Source organism: Nycticebus coucang, chromosome 12 (genome assembly GCF_027406575.1).
Source record: "Nycticebus coucang isolate mNycCou1 chromosome 12, mNycCou1.pri, whole genome shotgun sequence".
NCBI lineage: Eukaryota > Metazoa > Chordata > Mammalia > Primates > Lorisidae > Nycticebus > Nycticebus coucang.
The window spans coordinates 102744147-102765447 of NC_069791.1; the positions used below are offsets into that span (position 1 = coordinate 102744147).

Consider the following 21301-nt stretch of genomic DNA (forward strand, 5'->3'; position numbering starts at 1 on the left):
TTGAATGCATCTCCCTTGACATTTTTCAGACATACATCTACGTTGAGGTGGAAGGGAAAGATTATACAATGTGTATATATGAGTACTTGAGTTATTGTTTAGAAATTGGTACCATCTTATGACCACTATTCTGTAGCGTTTGTTTTTCATTAATAGTATGTGCTATAGTTTTTAATGTTAGAATATCAGGATCCTTCCTTTCCCAGGCCCCATAACATTTTATAATATGGACATATCATCTTTGATTTGGCTTAAGGATTATAAGCCGGAAGTCCAACAGCCACATCCAGACACTTGCATGAGTTTCTTTTGACTAGAAGAATATTTTGCCTGTTACAAATTGAATGTAAATGGCTTTGGGAGAGTTATGAAATCTCTAGTTTCCTCATAGGCGCCACACACACCCCTGCCACTGTCTTAAGGCAGTTGAGGGTCCAAACTCTGTATTTTAAACATAGTAATTTTTTAACCATGTATTGCTGTCGCCGACATGGCTGTAATGATTAGGGGGATGCAGACCTCTTTATGTATGTGAGCATTTACCTGAGGCTGGTGCAAGAAGTACGATTGCCTGATAAGGGAGGGAAAGAGGGCTACACATGAAGTACGTGAACTACTCGAAGTTGGAAACACAGAAATTGTGAACTGGAAGACATCAGAGTAGGCAGCTCAGGACTATGCTTCCCACATGCTCGGTTGAGCAGAGAGAGTATTTCTTCCCAAGACTTACAGCTATTCAATGTCATACTTACCCCTTGCATATTCTGGTTGGATTTCAGCAAGGAAGTGTATGCTCGCACACACACACACACACACACACACGAAATTATGTAGCCAGGCACCTGTTGTACTTGTGGCTCAAGGTGTGGCCTATGGCTGGGGCACCAACTGTTCTCCTGGCCCCAGTGCTGAAAGGCTCCAGAGGACAGAGGGAGGGAGAGGAGGCTCCAGCCGCTGACATTTGACATCCATCATGCCTCGCAGTGTTTCCTCATGGCTGGCCCCAGATTCATGGCTGGGCAAAGCCTTCAGCCGCAGCTAATGAACTCTTGTGGCTGAGGTCAGTGTGAAGTCTGGCCTTCTGCTTAGGAGACTAATGATGCATGAAAGCTGTTTAGTGGACAGCAGCCCTGCTGAGCCCCTGGTCTGATACCTCGGGGTGAGCGTGGGAGAGGAGGCTGGGCCATTCTGGTGAGTCACATAGGCTGTGCCCGGCGATCTTCAGGATTTACAGAGCTGATCTTGCTCTGTGTCCCAGCCAGCTCAGGCTGCCACGACAAAATATCATAGACTGTCCAGCCTTACCAACAGAAAAGCATTTCTCATGGTTCTGGAATCTGAAAGTTCAAGGTTGAGGAAGCAGCAGAGTTGGTGTCTGGTGAGGGCTTTCTCATTGGGTTGAAGATGGTACATTTCTTCTGTGTCTTCATGAGGCCTTTTGTGTTTTGTGCAGGTAGAAAGTAGGAGGAGAGAGAGAGAAAAAAATGGGGGGGCGGAGGGCTCAGCACCCATAGCACAGTGGTTTTGGTGCCAGCCACATACACCAAGAGTGGCGGGTTCCAACCTGGCCTGGGACAGCTAATCAACTACAACAACAACAACAAAAATAGCTGGGCATTGTGGTGGGCACCTGTAGTCCCAGCTACTTGGGAGTCTGAGGCAAGAGAATTGCTTATACCCAAGAGTTGGAGGTGGCTGTGAGCTGTGATGCCATAGCACTCTATCGAGGGCAACATAGTGAGACTCTGTCCCAAATACTAAATTAAGGAGATACGGGCTGGTCTGAAGGTCTATGGAATCTGATTGTTCACAGTCAGTGACAGACTGAACTCCCTGTTCTATTCTTTCCTCACTTCTCACTACTGCACTTGACTAGTCTTTAAAAAGGGGAGGAGAGAGAGACGGGGGAGAGAGAGAACGGGGGAGAAAGACAAAGAGGCATAGAGAGGGAAAGGGACAGAGAGCGATGGGGAGAGAGAGTGGAAGGCAGGGAGAGAAAGAGGGAGGCAGAGATAAAGGGAGAGGGCAGAAAAGGAAACTCTGGTGTCTCTTTTTACATGGGCGTAACCCATCACAAGGGCCCCACCTCCTGACCTCAACTGCCCTTGTTTTCCATAGATCCCACCTCCAAACACCGTTGCATTGGGACTTAAGGCTTCGACATATGAAATTGGGGGGCACAATTCAGTCTGTAGCAATCTGGTACGAAAATACAGCTGGTATTAGCCAAGTAGACTACAAGTATAAAGGAAGTTGCAGGGAAGAAAGCTCCCTGAACATTATCAGGGAAAACAAATCTGTCGTTCAGCCCTCCATACGACACCCGTTCTTTTCAGGCAAATATGAACAGTGGTGGGTGTATCAAAATACAAATCCTTTGATATGAAGGAGCTCACGGCAGGAGCCTGAAACTTTACCTGGGGTTTAAATTTAACGTTTTCCACTTAATAACTTCCTAGCTTTGGCAATGTTTCCTAACTTTTCTAAGCCACAGTGTTCTCACCTATGAAATGGGGATAATATTAATAAAGGCTGTTCTGGGGATTAAAAGAGATAAAACAATGTGAAGAGCTTGGTACAATGCCTTGCACAGTATTTTGAGGAATTTTGCAAATATGTGGCTGCTCTTGTTGCCCATGTTACTTTCACTCGGCTTTTTTTTTGAGACAGTCTCAAGCTGTCACCCTGGCTAGAGTGCCGTGGCATCACAGCTCACAGCAACTGCACACTCTTGGGCTTAAGCAACTCTCTTGCCTTAGCCTCCAAAGTAGCTGGAACTACCAGCACCCGCCACAATGCCCAGCTATTTTTTGGTTGCAGTTGTCATTATTGCCCAGGCAGGGTTTGAACCCGCCACCCTAGGAGTATGTGGCCAGAGCCCTGCTACTTGAGCTACGGGCGCCACCACCCAACTTTTCTCTTAACACTGACTTGAAACGTTAAGAAAAAAAAAATCTCTTGGGCGGCGCCTGTGGCTCAAGGAGTAGGGCGCCGGTCCCATATGCCGGAGGTGGCGGGTTCAAACCCAGCCCTGGCCAAAAAAAAAAAAAAAAATCTCAACAATGTCTTCAATGCCTTTGCTTTTAAAGTATTCATTTAATCTCGATCAGTGCACGGAAACTGCTCACGGCCCTCCCCCTTTTCTTCCTGGCAAGATTGTTATAATGTGTTGAAAATATTAATTATCCCATTCACCTTATTAACAGGACTGGAAAAACAAATCTTGTTGCTGTGCTTGGCGGAAGGTTTCTTCGTGTGTGTGCGTGTCCCGCACCCTTGTCCCCTCGAGTCATAACAAATTATTGATGCCAGTTCCTTTAAGAAGACAATTAATCCAATTACCTTCTTGTCGAATCAATACTAATGTCTTTTTTGTTGTTGTTTAACCTACAGGTTTCGGCAAGTCTGGCTACCAGCACAGCTGAGGTAGGAAACACGGTTTTTTTGCTGTCCCTTTGGAAGACATTTTGAGATGGCTGTCTTCAGAGACAGAGTGAAATGCGGGTTCTGGTTGTGATTCTTCTGCGTCCAGTTTCCTGGTGGTTTGCAGAGTACGTTGTCAGTTGAGTGGTTTCCGTGGTGCGCAGTTGGGGCTGATCAGGTCACCCACACTTGTCTTCATGGACTATGCCTGGAGTGGCCTGGTAGAGACTGTTGGTAGTTTCCGGGCTGGGTCCCCTGCTTGCTGTTTTCCTGGTGACTTCAGAGTGTGTCCCTTTATACAAATGTTATGATTCTAGCTTCACTGACACAACCCCTGGCTATGAGACCTTTGCTATCTCTGTAGTGTTTCTCCATTTATTCCTTTCCTCCTTTGCCTTTGCCCTACTCAGCTGCCAAGGCATGAAGGGAGCTCTGATCGATGCTGCCAACACAGGTAAAGAATAAAGAAGAAGTTGGGTAGCGGTCACCAGCAAGGTCACCGTCCATTGGAAATTGTCCATAATAGGAATGTCCAAAATACATCCAGCACTATGGGGCCACTTTCTCACTCCTGAGTCACTGTACATATAAACCACATTGATCTGGGACTTGGGAGCCCTGGGTTCTATGTAACACTGTGCGTCATTTTAACTGTGGAGACTCACTCACCTCATATGAGTGGGGAGAATTCTATCTTCCATTGATTCATCACACAGCCATTAGGAGGGTGAAATGGAATAAAAGTTGTAGTGACAGATTCTGGCAAGGTTCTACACAACACAAGGAGAGATTATGATCAAAGATTGGCCATTTTAGGCTGGATGCATCTTCTCACTCCTGTAATCCTAGCACTCTGGGAAGCCAAGTGGATCAGCTGAGCTCAGGAGTTTCGAGAGCAGCCTGAGGAAAGTGAAACCCCCGTCTCTACTAAAAATAGAAAAACTAGCCAGGCCTGGTGGTAAGCACTTATAGTCCTAGCTACTCCAAAAGCCTGGATAAGAGGATCATTTGAATCCAGGAGTTTGAGGTTGCTGTGAGCTATGATGGTGCCACAGCACTCTACCCAGGGTAACAGAGTGAGACTTTGTCTTAGGGGGAAAAAAAAAAAAAGATTGGCCATTTCAATTCAGATGTCTGCATCCCTGAATCCAGGGCTTGGTGTGTAGGGGTTTTCAGTAGCTGCGAGGCATTCAGTGTGAATGATTTTAGATGCCTTGGGAGGTGGGTGTATGAGAAGCAAATTGGTGGAGGGGAAGGTACGGGGAGCCTGGGGCTGGGGCAGAGGTAAGCAACCACTAGGGTCATCTCTGTCCTGGTGATGATCTTGTGACCAATGATGTGAGCAACTTCCTTATCCACACAAACAGAGTTTCTCCTTTCGAGAATGGGGATGACAGTACATACTCCAGGAGGCTGTCACGAGCGTTAAAATGGTAATGACAGTGTTTCCTCCAGCGGAAACAGCCAAGTGACTGGGATACCAGTTTTCATTTATTCAGCACCTGTTATGCACCATTTATTAGGTGAATGCTTTATGTCTGTTATATAGAATCTCCCCAAAATCTTGTGATATGTAAGCTATTTTGACCCTGTTTTGCAGAATAATCTGACCCTCAGAAAGACTCAGTAACTTTCCTAGCACCATTCAATAAATCCGTGATAGAGCTGGCATTGGTAACTATGTCTGGCTGGGTACACAGTGCTGATATTTTTTTTGAGAGAGAAAGTCTCACTCTGTTACCCCAGGCTAAAGTGCCCTGGGATCAGCTTAGCTCACAGCAACCTCAAACTCCTGGGTTCCAGTAATCTTCCTGCCTCAGCCTCCAAAATAGCTGTGACTATAGGTGCCTGCCAAAGCACCTGGCTAACTTTTCTATTTTTATGATAGTAGAGATGGGGTATCACCCTTATTCAGGCTGGTCTCGAATTCCTGAGCTCAAGCGATCCTCCTGTCTCAGCCTTCCAGAGTGGTAGGATGCAGGCGTGAGCCACCCTGCCTGGGCAAAGTACTGATATTAACTGCCATGCCATGTAGACCACCCATATTATTGTCTGGTATGTAGTGGGTATTCAATAAATGTTAATTCCACTGCTCATGAAGGACATATTCTGCTTTCTAGATCGTAGCTGAGCATGTCACGTTTCCCTGTGGTCAGGACCACGGACAGCTATTTCCTATGCTTTCTGACTTTCTCTCTCTCTCTCTCTCGACACAGTCTCACATCTTTGCCCCATTTGGCATTTTAAAACAAATAATCAACAATAAAACGCCTTCACACATTTCCCCCTTTCAATTTCATAGCAAGCACATATGGAAGGATATTTCTTATCACCATTTCACACATTGAAAATTGAAGATTGGGGCGGCGCCTGTGGCTCAGCCAGTAGGGCGCAGGCCCCATATGCCAAGGGTGGTGGGTTCAAACCCAGCCCCGGCCAAACTGCAACAAAAAGTAGCCGGGTGTTGTGGCGGGCGCCTGTAGTCCCAGCTGCTCGGGAGGCTGAGGCAAGAGAATCTCTTAAGCCCAGGAGTTGGAGGTTGCTGTGAGCTGTGTGAGGCCACAGCACTCTACCGAGGGCCATAAAGTGAGACTCTGTCTCTACAAAAAAAAAAAAAAAAAAAAAAGAAAATTGAAGATTGGGAGAATTGAAGTACTTTACACGTTAGTGAAATAATGCTTAATAATCCAACAATCCCCACCCACCCCCAGCTGTGTGCCCAAGGGAAACGAATTCTTCCGTCCAGCAAAAAGTATGAGAGAATTTTTATAGAGGTTTTATTTATTATAGCCCCAAACTGGAAATTACCCAATGGTCTAGTAACAGTATGATAGAAAAGTAAATAATGGCATTTTCACCCAATGGAATACAAGACAGCAATCAAAAAGAATTCACTTTATATATATGTATACAACAGCCTGTATGAATCCTACAGACATAATGGTGAGTGATACAGACCTCCGAAAGGAAAATATATCCTCTACGCTTTAATTTGCACATACACAAAGAGACAATACTCATAACTGGTGGTCAAAGTAACAATAATGGTTACCTCTGGGAGGTGCTGTTTGGGTGGGGGCACAAAGGAACCAGCTAAGCCATAGAAATGTTCAACTCTTTCATCTAGGGGTGTTTGCAGAGGTAACCATCTTTGTAAAAATTGATAGAGGTCTACAATTAAGATGTGTGTACTTCGTAGAGTGAAACTGTGTACCAAGACAAAATGAAGCTTCTTGGCAAGACAAGGGAGAAGAGAGAGAAATGGGAGAGAAGAAAGGGGAGGGAGGAGAGAGAGAGGGAAAAAATACAAAAGCATAAACCAGAATAATGGGGGGGGAGGAATAGATGTTCAGGATAGGGGGAGTGGAAAGGAAGGAATTAGGAAGTGTAGAAATTCTTACCATACAGACAGAACTTTAGGCCCAAAATAGTCTTCTCTCATTCATTCATTTTTTTTTTTTTTAATTCAAGGCTCCCATTTCCCAGATGGAATAGGTTTTTTTCATCTCTTTTTTTTTTTCCTCCCTAAGTGTTGTTTCTAAGGATAAATTATAATTGCTGCAGCCAGATCATATTTTTTTTGCACTACTGCAGGGAGGTAACCTTTATTAATTGAATTTCTAATGGCAATTCGTCAAAGCAAGCGATCACTGTTATTTAATGCATGGCTCCTATTCATAGCGTGCTCTGTTAGGTAAATAATAGTGGCTCAGAAAAAGTGCTTCTGTGAGGTCCTTTTTCTTCTCAAATGACTTTTTTTCTCTCCCCTCTAAGTAGAGAGACAAACAGTTGTAATTTAAGTAGAACAAACCCCACCTGTGGAGGAGACATTGGGTAAAGGGAGACAAAAAGAATTACAAACCCACAGAGTCAGTGAGAATGAATAGCTTTGCCAGCTCCCTTTCTCTCTGTAGATTGACAGTGAATATGTGAATAACGTTTGCTAAATCTGGACTTTGAAAACATGACAGCAAGCTGTTTGTGCCAATAATTTTTCATGGCATATGCCACCCCTCCCTGTACCACACACAGTTTTAATAAGATGGCACATGAGCTATTGAGAAATGTTAAAACCCTGCAGAGGAAAGAGCTTTATCTTCTGACCAAATTCTGCCCAGCAATGTTTATGACAGCTGAAGAATTTATCTTAAATTCCCTCTGCTAGCCGCAAAGCACCTGGCCCTTTGTCCCCAAGCAGCCTGTAAGAACCAAACTAAGATGTCACATACATAATATAACAGATAAATGGCCCAATTTCCATGTCCACATGATGAATGGAATGCAAGTTCAGCACACACATATTTGCACATTAATTGGCCCTGCATGGTTCCATTTTGTTCCTAAGTTGCTACTGTATGTCTCGTGGACTCCTTCCCCTTCAAAATCATTAAGCCTGTTTTATCGCACAAATACATACACATTTCCCCCATTTATCGTCACACAGCTTGCTCTGCTGAGAGAGAACCAAGTTACCTGGGCACAGCCGTTGGATTGCAAATGCCTGTGTGTGAGCTCTCTCCACCACCAATTGCACATTAACACAAAGATCTGACACCCGGACCCATGTTGGCTATGCTGACAGCCAAACAAAGAAGGTTGCAGGCGAGGATGTTTGGGGAAAAAATATCCTTTTATTTTAGTTACCAGTTGGTTTTTTGCCTCACCTTAATGATTTCCTGCTGATAGTTTTAATATAAACCCGGTGGAGGGCCTCAATTTTGATAAATTATCCTACTTTTATTTCATGGCAAAGCAATCGAACTGAGTTTGATTGATACTACAGTTTTGCTATCCCCAATAATGGTGATGTCAAACTACATGGGTGGCAAATCCATTGGCTTTGGAGAAATGTAGGTGGAATTGCCCTCCTACCATTTTTTTTTCCTTTTCCGGAAGGAAACTTTATTCCCAGCCAAGGGATCATTTGTTTTTTTCTGTCTCAAGCTGGATTTTCAGGAAAGGAAGTCAGGGGCTGAAAAGCCTATTAGAAGTACTCTCACTCACTTGGTGACCAGTGCATTTGAAAAGGGCCTGGGCTGATTTTGCTGTGAACAGATCAGCTCTGGTCATTCTGAATCATTTGAGAATCCAGCACATTTTACAAAGGTTGCAATGAGACACGCATGTCCTTGGAATCTTATAAGTGAGACAAAAATCATGGGTCCACAGCTTATGAGTTACTATGGGCAAGTCACTTAACTGCTAAGCCAAGTCCTTTATCTGCAAAATGGCAATAATGAAATACCCCACAAGGTTGGCTTGAACTTTAAATGAAGTAATCAGTACGCGATGCTGAAGACAGCCTAGCACACAGTGGGTAGTCAACAATTATTGTGCTTCCATATATAATCTCCTTTTTCTTGCACAGTAGAACCTCCCTAGTTGACCACCTCCCCATGTTCACCATCTCCTTAAGTAGACCTCATCTTTATACACCAGACATGTACCACATGTGTGTATCAGTACAGTAGGCCTAGTTGCATATGTTGACCACTTCTGTATGTTGACCAGTGTGTTACAGTCCCCTGGGTGGTCAACTTAGAGATTCTACTGTATTTGTATGAAGTAAAGTAATAGGTGAATAACCTAATGAGAAATTATTTTGAGACCCCTGGCTTTGAGAACTTGCTGTGATAACTTTGCATGATGGTTGCATCTGACCTTAAGCAGGCAGAAGTTTACTTGCAAGACATAATTCATGCTGGGATTAACGGCCCTCTTCTCTGCACCCAAGGACACGATCCACTTGAAGATGAGCTGTATTTTCCAATGAGCACTCTTGGCCTTGTTTAATTTTACCCAATCACACGTTGATAGTCTTCTCTGTCCTTGAAGCTGGAGCACAAGAATATTTAAAGAACTCTAAAAAAATCATGTGACCTTAACTCAAGGGCCCAGAATTATCAGTTGGAGCTATGGTTAGAGTTTTTTTTTAATTTGATGAACATTTAAGTGACAGCCTGTTATATTAGAGGCACAATACAAGGGCTGGATATCCATCTGCAAGGTTGACACACAATCATGCCCTCAAAAGACTGATGGTCCAGTATGTGGAGTGGGTTATATCATAAATGATATCTTGTCATTCAGTTCATGAACACTAAGCTTCTTGTAATATCCATCTCTATAAGCCTCCTTCTTGTATTTGGTAAGTTTTGGATTTGGGTTCCAACACAAGTGAGCTGAAATACGGGAGGGATATTTGTAGGGGCTTCCAGTAGGAGGTAATGTGTAGGCTGGAGGCTGGAGCCTTGAAGGGTGAATTAGGTTTTCATCAAGCAAAAAAAAAAAAAAAAGCAAGAGCATGAGAAAAAGCACAAGTAGGGGAAAGCTTACCTGTTCAGAGAATAAGTAATAAAGTAATAAAGTAAGTGTGGGAACAGGGAAGGAGGATGGAAGTGATTGGATTAATATGGGAAAACGGGGACCACGCATGGCAATCAAAGAGTAAGAAAGTTACAAGAAAGAGTTAGTACAGGTATTGCATGGTTCAGAGGGGACAAAGGAATTAAGGGGTAGGTCATTGGTCCCAGGCCTGGAAGTCATATAATTACTAACACCTCCATTCCCCTTTCCATTATGGTTGGCATAAGGCATAACTGGAAGGAGAGGTCACATAGGTCATTAGGGGTGGGGAAACCTGTGGCCTCAAGACCACATGTGACCCTTCTGATCACCAGGTGCAGCCCCTCAATAAAGTCCAAACTTCATAGAATAAATTTGTTCTGTAAAATTTGGATTCCATCAAAAGGCCACACTCAAGAACCCAGAAGGCCACAAGCAATTCAAGAAGACAAGTATTTAAACTAAAGGAATGATGATTCCCCCACCCAGTCCACAGCTTAAAGGTAAAACAGGATTTAGGAAGGAATTTTGAAGATGGCAAAGGTTGGGTATGTCATAGGCTTGGAGGACAGGCCCCAGAGGACACCAGGGTGGGAATCCAAACACAGACAGGGCTTTACCTCTTTACCTGTTGAACAGTGACCAAAGTAACCCTGAGGGTACTATGTTTTGCTCTCCTTTGTATCACCACGGTTTAGCACCAGAGAGCTATAGCACTGATTAGACTGAGAAAGGGCGTATTTTCCTCTGTGACTTTAAAGGAGAAAAGGGTGGAGAGTAAATGTGGATAAATGTGAAGGAGAGAGAAGAGAAATTGAAAGAAGTTATGCCTGGCAGCCTTCATTTTCCTGGTGAATAGCAGAAGGAAATGTATGTGCTGAGAATAAGGAGGGTGGAGGTAAAATTGGGGGTTAGAGAGGAAAAGTAAACAGATAGAAGAAATAGTTGATGTGAGGCGCTAGTGAGAGGCTGATGAACCAGTGAGGCCAGTCCAGCAAACTGATATCCAGATGCACCTGGGAGGTAGAGGGGGAAGGAGCAGTAGCCTCCCACAGCAGCAACAGCAGCAGCAGAAGCATTGATCACTGTGGCTCTCACTCACCACCTGCGGATGGTGTCCCAAGCATAGCATTGTCTTCACAGCAATCCTTAGAGTTAGCCTGAATGTCTGCATTTTACAGACGAGGAAACTAAGCCACACAGAGGTGATGTAAATGGACCAGACTTAAGAAGACCAGGTCTGCCTGACTGCAACATCTGGGCTCTTTCTGTGATGGATGGCATTGTCATCTTTTCTTATCTAATCCCAAATAGTCATAAAACTATGACTCAGATAAATTACTTAACTTCTGCATGCCTTGTCTGTCTCCTCCACAGAACGAAGAAAATTAAAGAATTGAGAAGCTTTTCTGAGAAGGTAAAAGGCAAGATGGGACTTCTAAGAGCAAATTAGCATATTATTTGGTGCATCTATAGTCTTTACTATATGTTGGTCGTCATGGTTCTTACTTTTATTAGCATACCTGATAACTCATTCTGAGTTTCCACTGGAAACAGCCACAATATCAACTAGAACCAATCCATAGCCTCTGAGCCAAATGGAAACATCACTTCTAGAGGGTTCCAGAAGCTTCTTACTCTATGGTAATTGATTAAGGGATCCTGGAAAAGCAAAATGTTGTAAAGTTTCTCTTTCTATTTCTGCTATTTAAAAACAGAAATGGGTTTGTGTTACTGTGAGGTTTTGAGGGTGAGTTGGGAGGATCCCACCATTTGTACATTGCAGTGAATAAAAGAAACCAAAGGGGGTTGGGTGGAAAGCTAACTTTTAATTAGCTACTGAGTATATGCCAGGTACTCAATAAGTCACTTTATATAGCTTATTTTATTTTATATTTATAATAATCCTGTGAAGAGAGCACTTTTATTTTTCCCGTTTTAAAGATGGTTAAAGCTCATTCTGGTTCACTACATGAGTCACAGAAGTAACAGGGGGGAGACTGAGAGTTGCACCCATGACTGTTAGAACCCAAAGTCAGGAGTCACCTCCAGTCTCTCAGAGGCAACATCTGGGTCTTTCAGCCCTGGAGAGAAAAATCCCATCTCTTCTCATCTAAATTCTCTCTTCTTCCATGGCTCCCTCTGCAGCAGCTCAACCAGCCTCATCAACTCTCTGTTCTAAAATTTTGTGAGTGCTTTGTGATCACAGAACCCATTCCCACAACCATAAATTATTTCCTACAGTTTTGACACCATTTATTTCCATAGCATTATACATTCCAACCTTCTGACTATTTAAGATCAAAAGATGTGCTCCCAGGCTCATACTTCACTCCACTCTCAGAGTCAGTACTTCAAATTAGAGCAGCAGAAGCCCCAGCCTGTCATCATCTGTAATGTTGCATGATTCTAAGGATTCAGCATGTTTTATCAACGGTGAAAAGAGAAACAGACTCACCACAGTGTTGGGGCTTTTGTGGAGGACACAGGAGAAGGCCTAGTGATGGGATGGCTGAAGGCAGGTGTTGGGATGTTCAGAATAATCCAGAGAAGGGGAGTTAAACGGGTTTGTCGTGTAAACCCCAGACCAACGGCAGATCTATGAAGGGCCAGAGAAGAGGGAGGAGGTCTGAGTGAGGCACGGCGGGCCTTCCATAATAGAATTATTGGTTCTAGCTGGGGGGAAGGAAGAGAGGTTGTGTGGCTGGTATCCAAGCTGGGCTCAGCAGTTCTGGAACAAAGTAAAGCACATATATAGGAGCAGATGGACCACTTCGTGGGGATACACATTGATTCAGCAAGCTCAAAGAGCATCTATTGTTGGATAACCACTCTTTTAGGCCCTGGTAACTTGAAATGAATAAGATAACCATTTATGCTTTCAAGGATCCTGTGATCTAGTAAAATACACAGATGGATTAACAGATGCTTCCAGCTAAGTTCTAATAGGGGTGGGTTTGAGAAGGAAGAGTGAACACCTATAGGAGGGGTATTCAAGCCTCGTAGGAACCCTAGGAGGCTTCAGATGAGATGAACTTCCTTTCCCCTTCTCCCACCTGCCCTCACTCTAGGGCTAGTATGCAGGATTGGGGGTGTATACATGGACACAGTACCATCATATATTTTAATAATGTGGAAGCAAGTTTGACAAACAGGAAAGAGATGGCTGTAGATTGACTATGTGTGTGAAGGTGAGAGGTGAGGAGGAAAGGGGAATTGGAAAATCAGCCGGTCACGTGGAAGGGCATTGAAGGTGACTCTTCATGGTGGTGTGTAAATGACAACAACAGTGGCTGTGATTGTAGCAGCAGCGAGAGCAGCCATCATTTATTGTATGCTACTGTGCTAATCATTGCCTTCTATTACTCTTTCTAGCACACTTAAGAAGAAGAGTATTAACATAGCCTTCCTTTAACAATTGAGAAAATGAAGGCTCAGAAGAACTTATGAGACCTGCCCACAGCCACAGGGCTAGCAGGAAAAGTTAGTATTAAGTCTGCACCATTTGCCTTCTGAACCAGCAGCCCAGCAAAGATGGGGGAAGCAGGCTTGAAAACCCCCTTGGGTTAACATCTACATTACTCAATGCAAACCTCTCATGATAAATGATGCTAGCACACTTTGGAGAAACTTCATGACTATGCCTGGTTCTCAGCACTAATGTAGCTTGACTGGGGGCTGATATCCCACTTATCTCCCCAGAATGACAATTAGGAGAAGAAGAAAAAAAAAAAGAGTTATTGCTATTCCGGCTTCCTCTATTGAGCTATGAATAAATGATGATAGCTGTGAAATAGTGTGCTGTTTAGATGGTTTCTGGTAAATTAAAAAAAAAAAAACTTAAAAATTGAATAAAGTGGTAATCCATGCAGCCATTTGAATAGGAGGAGTGGAACAAAATTAGTAAACTCTTTTAGTGTCTTCCTGGCCTTGTCATTCTAATGTAATTAGTTTGCAAAAATATTAATTAATACTCAAACATCTGACATGTTTTACATGTTGATTTGAAATGTGTTAATTACGTTTTCTGCTCTGCCCTGGTGCTATCCTCGGCAGCCTCGTAAGAAGAATTCTGGTCCTGTAGCCCCCTCCTTGTAGAATGGCAGTTGTGAGTTCCTTGCAATGCTCAGAGCTGCTTGAGCCTTCGGAGAGGAGGGAAGGAGAGAGCATGCTGTGTGGGAGCAGCCTGTGGTTTGAGCTCGTGTGGACTCTGACTGCAAATGCAGCATCTCTGGAAGGCTTTCTGAGTCCCAGCCAGCAAATGCCATGCTGGGTCAGCACGGTTTTTAGATAGTAAGTAGAAAGACGGGTGAGCTTCTCCTTGGACTATATTTCATCTTTGGACAAGGTTCTTCCCAGGTCTTGCAAATGGGATGTGTCCTCCTGCCCTAGAGGAGTTCTCATGGCAGAACTAGCCGTTGTTATCACTTGGGGGTGTAGTCTGCTTCTTTATTTTCTTATTAAATTAACGTATTATTCGGGAGAGGCTAATCTATATGCAATTAATCAGTTAACCGTGAAATCTCAATGGCCCGCCCAACTGAGGCTTATTTCTTGCTCATGTTACCAGTCTGCTGAGAGTCAGGTGACTCTCCACAGCAGGCCTGTCCATGTATTGACCAAGCAAAGAGGCTGCTTCCTTCTTGTGGCTCTGCAGTTTGACACACAACCCCACCATCACTATGGCAGGGGAAGAAAAGGACAGAGAATCTCTTTTGAGCTCTTCATTGCACTGCACAGAAAGGGTGCACATCGCTGCTACCTGCAGTCCACCAGCTCGAACTCGTCCCAGGGCACCCAAGACTGCCGGGTGGGGGCTGGGAGAGGTGAGCAGCATACGGATATTCTGTGGGAAAATGCCTGTCACAGTACGATAATGACAACCACAGCAACGAGAGTGACACAAATCTTTATTCTCATCTCAACTTTGTGCTTCACTGAGCCCCACACCATGGTTACTCGCTTGGCCCTCAGATTATCTCCTTGTACTTTTATTCTTTCCATTCAAAAGACGAGGAAACAGGGGCTCAGCGGGGCGGAACCATTTGTGAGTGGTCACACAGTTAGTAAGGGGAACAGCCGAGACTCAGCACCAGCACCTCCACTGGGTTTTGCCTCCCGAGGCTCTTGGCAGATTTGTGGCATTCTAGGAGAAGAAACTGGGGCACCACTTAGAGAACACCCATGACGATTCAGAGGATAAGGATCTATTAAGCCTCCAAGGAATGATATGATTGATGCCCAAGTTTGTGCAGAATCTATTGCTTTCAGCAAGCAGATTCACATTCTGTGTCATATTTGAATCTTATAATAATCCTATGGAGGATTGGAGAGGACTATTATTATCTCCTCTGAATAGATGTAGCATCAGAGAGCCCAGGAGATTAAAGACCTTCCAGAGAATACCTAGGTAATTACTCACAGGTTTCTGGACTCTAGACCTAGTCCTGTACAGAAATCTGTATAGGACTAAGGGTCCCCAAAGACCATAGATGGGGATGGGTATCCCTTGGTCTCTTTTGTTTTGTAATCCCCTAGGGCATTTGGGCAGTACTGTGGGCCTATTTGTAGAATACATTTTTCAGATACATAATACAAAATACTTAGAATCACAAAGGAAATTATTTATATTGAAACACATCTATTAAATAAAATATGATTTAGTCAAATCTCTGCTTTCTTTATTAGCACATTAAACAAGCATGTCTAGTAATTACCTTAATTTGGAAGTAGCAAAATGCATTATGATATTTTTGAGATATGTGTGAAAATTATAATGTAAGGTGACTAACGAATCTGTGATTTCAGTTGGTGACAAAGTCACAGGTACTGTTTAATACTGCTGGGATTTTGTGACTTACATTTATAGTTAAAGGGAATGCTAGATGACAGAGGCTAGCGTAAATAACATTTTTATTTTTTATCCAAGTTCATGGGCCCACTGTATTTTAGCTAGGGACCCCTGAATAATCATGGGTCCCAAGTTAAGAACTTGTCCAATCCTCAGCTATAGATGATCTCCTGATTCTAGTAGTATCAGAGCCTAGAACTGGGTAAGCCCAAGCTCAATTACAGAAAAGGTAAAGTCTGATTTCGATGCCTTTACCTGCTTGATCTCTGCCACACTTGTCATTAGTGTCCCGTGTCCTATCTTCACCCTTGTGGCTCTTTTCCCAGTGCATCACATGTGTCATTTAATAGAATCAGGAGTTATTAAAGGCTAACTTTTTTTAGATACTTGGTATTATGGTCATACTCTATAGCCATGATTTCACTTAATTCTCGTACAATATATTGGTAAACACATTTTACAGAAAGTAATATGATAGTTAAGCTTTGTGAATACTTACTATGCACCAGGCACTCTTCTTAGCACATTTAGATACTAAAATAATAATAATTATTATAATAGCAGTGGTGGCAGCAGTAGAATAGTAGCAGCTAAGACTTATTTAGCACTCTCCAGGTGCCAGGCTTGTTATGTTCCAAGCATTTTACATACTTAATCTCAATTATTCCTCACCACATTCATATCAGGTCAGTATTAGTTATTTGCATTTTACAGAAGAGGAAATAGGTACAGAAAGGTTAAGTAACTTGTCCAAAGTCACACGACTATAAACCCAAGCTTTAAATTCAGGCATTCCTCTTCTACACACTGGCAACCCAACGGCTAAGCTGGCTTTTCTTTTCTTTCTTTTTTCTTTTTTTTTTTTTTGGCTGGGGCTAGGCTTGAACCCACCACCTCCAGCATATGGGGCCTGCTCCCTAAACCCTTGAGGCACAGGCGCCACCCATAGACTCTCTGTTTTTTTTTTTTTTGACAGTTTTGGCCAGAGCCGGACTTGAACCTGGTATATGGGGCTAGTGCCCTACTCCTTGAGCCACAGGTGCTGCCCTAGCTTTTCACTTTGTTTACTGAGCCTCATAACAAGTGCAGAGATAAAAGCAATTTTTACCCTCATTTTATAAAGTAGGTGACTGAGGCACAGAGATACTAAGAAATTGGCCTTAGAGTCTGCTTTCTTCTAAAGGATGGAACAGAGAGAGAGCACAGATGACCCATCCATGGAATTTTTGTATCGGTTATACTCGGAAAAGTCACCCATCACTTCTGTCCACCTTTCCATTGGCCAGAACTCAGTCACATGGTCCCATGAACTGCAAGGGAGGCTGGGAAATGTAGTGCAGCTGTATACTCAAGGGGAAAAAGAAATGGGGTTTGGTGAACTCATAACCAACTTCAGGCACAGACCTGGAGCATGTGTGGTTCATGGTGAAATCCCACCAATAGCACGAGCTAGTGAGATGTGTTTCAATATAAATCATTTCCTTTGTGAGTCACAAAGGAGGATAGACTCTCACACAAGCCTAGGGCTCCATCACTGGTGCACGGGCCCCCTGCAGTGCCCTGACTCACACTTTAGCCCAACTACTCAGAGGCACCGGGTGCCAGTGTTGTCCCCTGGGTGGCTTGCAGATAGAATTTGTCAGAAATACATTACCGCAATTAGAGAATGTGAAAAATCTCATGCTGTGGGGCTGTGGACTCTGGGTCTATTTTTATAAGCCATGGAGAGCCTGCAAATGAAATACTGTCAAATAGAAAACAGATTAAAATGTATAATAGCTTAATAGTTTTTACTATACATTTAAATGAATATTTTAAATATAGTCTTTTCTTTTTAAAGGAAAGTGGTTATTGTTGGTTTGTATTTTTAATTTGAATGATCCAGCCCCTGCCCTTAGGATCTTGTGCTCAAAGCCTCTTCAAGTGACCAGTTCAAGGGATGGATACTTGAATATTACATCTACTCTATAGTACAGTGTGTTATATTTCCTCTGTTCTCAGATATCAGGGGTTATAAATCTCAGCCTCACTTTCATAACTTTGTTTTATCAGGGGGAGAGGATGTGAAACAAAAGCAACACAACATTAAGTACACACATTGATTTTTAAACCACATTCATGGCTCAGCGCCCGTAACTCAGGGGTTATGGCACGGGTCGCATACACCAGAGCTGGCGAGTTTGGACCCAGCCCAGATCTGCTAAAACAATGACGACAACTACAACAAAAGCAATAGCTGGGCATTGTGGCAGGTGCCTGTAGTCCCAGCTACTTGGGAGGCTGAGGCAAGAGAATCACTTAAGCCCGAGAGTTTGAGGTTGCTATGAGCTGTGATGCCACGGCACTCTACCAGGGGCGACATCGTGAGACTCTGTCTCAAAAATAAATAAACTATATTCATACTTTATTATTTTTCTAAAATAGCATGTTTAACAGGTAGTCGTATATAATTATTAAGTATTTATGTACATATGTATACACAACCAAACACACACACACACACACAAGATAGTCCAAAACTCTTTCTCAGTATTTTCCGCTCTTAGCACATCTCAGTTCAGATCAGCCACATCCCAGGTACTCAATAGCCCACATGGCCAGTGGCTGGTACCTTGAAGAGTAGCTCTGAGAACTCTGATTTCCACAATCTCAGGATGTTCAAGGGTATGATCCTGTTTTTGGAAGGGAATATCCTTTCTCTGCAGTCACCCACTTCAGACCCAAAGGTGGAAGAGATAGTTCCCCTATATAAGCAGAAAGTGTCCACAGATAGACCACCTTCTTCTTGGTGGGTCCCACTTCTCTTCTAGACAGCAGACTGTGAATAAAGGATGGTGGGGCCACAGGAGGAGGCAACCCTGTGTCTTCTGATCCATCCAAAGCTTTGACCTCCAGAGATTAGACGTGGAAGAAATAGATTGAAGTCCAACTTCTTATTTTGGAGTTGGGCCTTGGCCTAATGGTTGGGCTGTGGTGTCTATTTCTTTCTGTGGTGCAGAGACTGTGTGAGCTTAAGCACCAACCACATGCATACATTTCTAAATGCATTTCTGCGTCACTCAATCCCATCAAGCAGGAGATCCAACTTTAAATAAGAGGAGATCAGTACCTACCAGTGCCTACTTGTTTTCAGGAATCCTGGCATCCTGTGTATAATGAGTGTATGTATTAGTTAGCTACTTTGCGTAACAAACTACCCTGAAATTTACAAAATCATGATTAAATTGGTTAGAAATTTAGTAACACATGCTTCTGGCTGGGCTCAGCTGGGCTGAGCCAGGAATGTGTAGACACATGCCAGTTGACTAGGTGGCTTTTGGGCATGAGCTGGCTGTCAAATGGAGACCTTTCTTTTCCTTTCTTGGTATTTCATCCTCCAGGCGGGTAAAATGGGCTTGTTCTCATGGAGATGTCGGGTTCTTCCATATCCACAAAAAAGACATCAGTGAGGGTGACATTTCCACAAAGGCACAGCCCAGATCACCCCCTGCAAGGCTCTGAAGTTGCTCATAGGTGGTCCAGGTGATTGATCTCTCCTAAAAGCCTAACTGGTGTTCTGGTAGGGAAGCAGCGGCCAGTAGCACAATGGACAGAGTCTCTGGTACCAGCCGGTTCCCAGAGCAGGTTGAGAAAGCAGGCAGCCCCGTGGGCTGCAGACGGCAGACATTCTGGCCACACTCATATTTTAGATATGTTTAAAAATGATATGCATGTTAAAATTGGGAAAATAACCCAATCCGCCAAAGAAAAAACAGATCAATAAACAGTAACAACAAAAATACAATCCTGTCCCAATAATTCTTTTCCTCAAATTCTCTAAGCATGACACGAAGCTACTTGGTAACTGCCTCATAACTGTTCATCTCTTGATGTTCCGTCTTACCCTGTTGATAAATAAACTTTCTCAGAGGAACATGCAATCCCAAACATGGATGGCAAACACCCGCATTCCCCACGTTGGACTCTGCTAATTGTTCTGAGTGAGGAATTTGATCATACACGTCTCTCTGCTTCTGGAGTCTGAAGGCTACTTGCCTAAGGCTGAGAGCAGGCTTGCAGCACTGATAATCATGGTGTCTTTACCTAGCTACCCTCTCTCTCGCTCTTTCTTGTTCTGAGTAGAAAACCAGTCTTGTACGGCAGTTGGGTAAGAACATCACTTGTGTGAGTGACATTCCTGTGCATCTATCTCTTTTCTTTCATATTTCACGTTCTGAATATTTTATGAAAATGTTTTCTTTTCTCAGTGAGCTATTGCTGTGGTTTAAATATGAAATGAAGGTAGAAACCCCGACATTTCTCCCTTGAGGGACAACACATAATCTTGTCGATGGAAAGAGATCAGGATTGATGTGTAAAAGCTATTAGGGTAAACACATTAACCTGGATGTGATTTCCCATTCTCTCACGACTTTCTGTGCCATCTCTCAACATTTCAACTCCTCATCTGCAAGGTGGGGTAATCATTGTCACCACATAATGCTACAAGGTTGAAGATTAAATGAGACTATTACAGCCTGGGGTACAGACCCTGGTACGTGGGAAGTTGTCAGTAAGTGGTACCTCATTTTACATTTATTCAGCATCCCAGATAACTCCATGTAGGTAACTTCTCCTTCCACTTCTTTCCACAGAGTGTTGTCTAGTGATATATTTCAGAGCTTTTATTGTAACTCTGGGGTGGACGAGGTGGATAATTGAAAGATGATGGAGTATGTTTTGGAGTTTGGCTTCCCAGACATTTGAGCACTCCAGAGTTTTGCTTAGTGCGTGTGGTAGAGACAGCTCTAAAGTCATCCCCCAAACATTTCTTTTCCCTTTAGGCATACCGCTAGACTACATTTCCCAGTTTCCCTTGCAGTTTCTCAGACCATGTGACTGAGTTCTGGCCAATGGGAGGTGGGCAGAAGTGATGTCTGACTTCCCCACGGGTAGCTCATCAACCTTTCCCATGGATTGATCATCCTCATGTTCTCCTGTTCCATCTTTGAGTTGAATAAAGCAGATTCCAAGGCAAGTTTCTTATTGTCTCTCTGCCTCAGTTACCTGATACATAAATTTGAGCTCTAATGGGCAGAAGAATGAGGAATAGTTATCATGAAAGATGGATGGTGTGTGAAGTCTGGAAGGTGCTTCCAAGAGGTTCTGTGAGGGGACCTTGTTGTGCCTATGACAACCTGTGGCATTGGCTTGAGCAGAAAGTCCTTCTATTTTTCCATGCTCTATTGCACCCAGAACCCCTTTAGACTCTCCCACAACAAGCTGGGGATGCTGTTTTGGTGCCTAATCTGGGCCCTGAGGTGGGGGAACTCAGAACCATTGTCTTTAGAGCCCGCATGTAAATGACGCACTATTTTGTAAAGTCTGGTCTCTGGGACCAGGCAGTCTCTCTGTCCCTTATGGATGAACATTCTCCAAATGGAGAAGTGTCCAGACCTCTCCTCCTCTCCCACCTCCTCTAAGATGAAGGTGGCTATCATGGTTTACCAGGCAGATGCAGATTTCCCACTGGTTTATCTATGCCCTCCCCCAGGGACTTGCCACCGTAAAGAGATTTCATACATCATTAACAGATGTCATATGCATGAACATAATACCATGTTCTTACCCAGAATGTCACATTAGGCTCCTGGAGGCCTTAACCTTCAAATACAGCCACACTTCCCCCACTGAAATCATCCA

General features: G+C 43.5%; 1 protein-coding gene across 10 annotated transcripts in view; it reads left to right on the forward strand.

Moving 5' to 3' along the window:
• The window catches only part of RBFOX1 (RNA binding fox-1 homolog 1), a 2283260-nt gene that overhangs the window by 572543 nt on the left and 1689416 nt on the right, over window positions 1–21301 (forward strand). For all 10 annotated transcript variants that reach the window (XR_008373346.1, XR_008373347.1, XM_053556410.1 and 7 more), the window contains one exon: window positions 3394–3426. Coding sequence is in view for 8 of the 10 variants with exons in the window: in XM_053556410.1 (XP_053412385.1) it covers window positions 3394–3426 (33 nt within the window). In the remaining 2 variants the exon portion in view is untranslated. The remainder of the gene's footprint in view (window positions 1–3393; window positions 3427–21301) is intronic.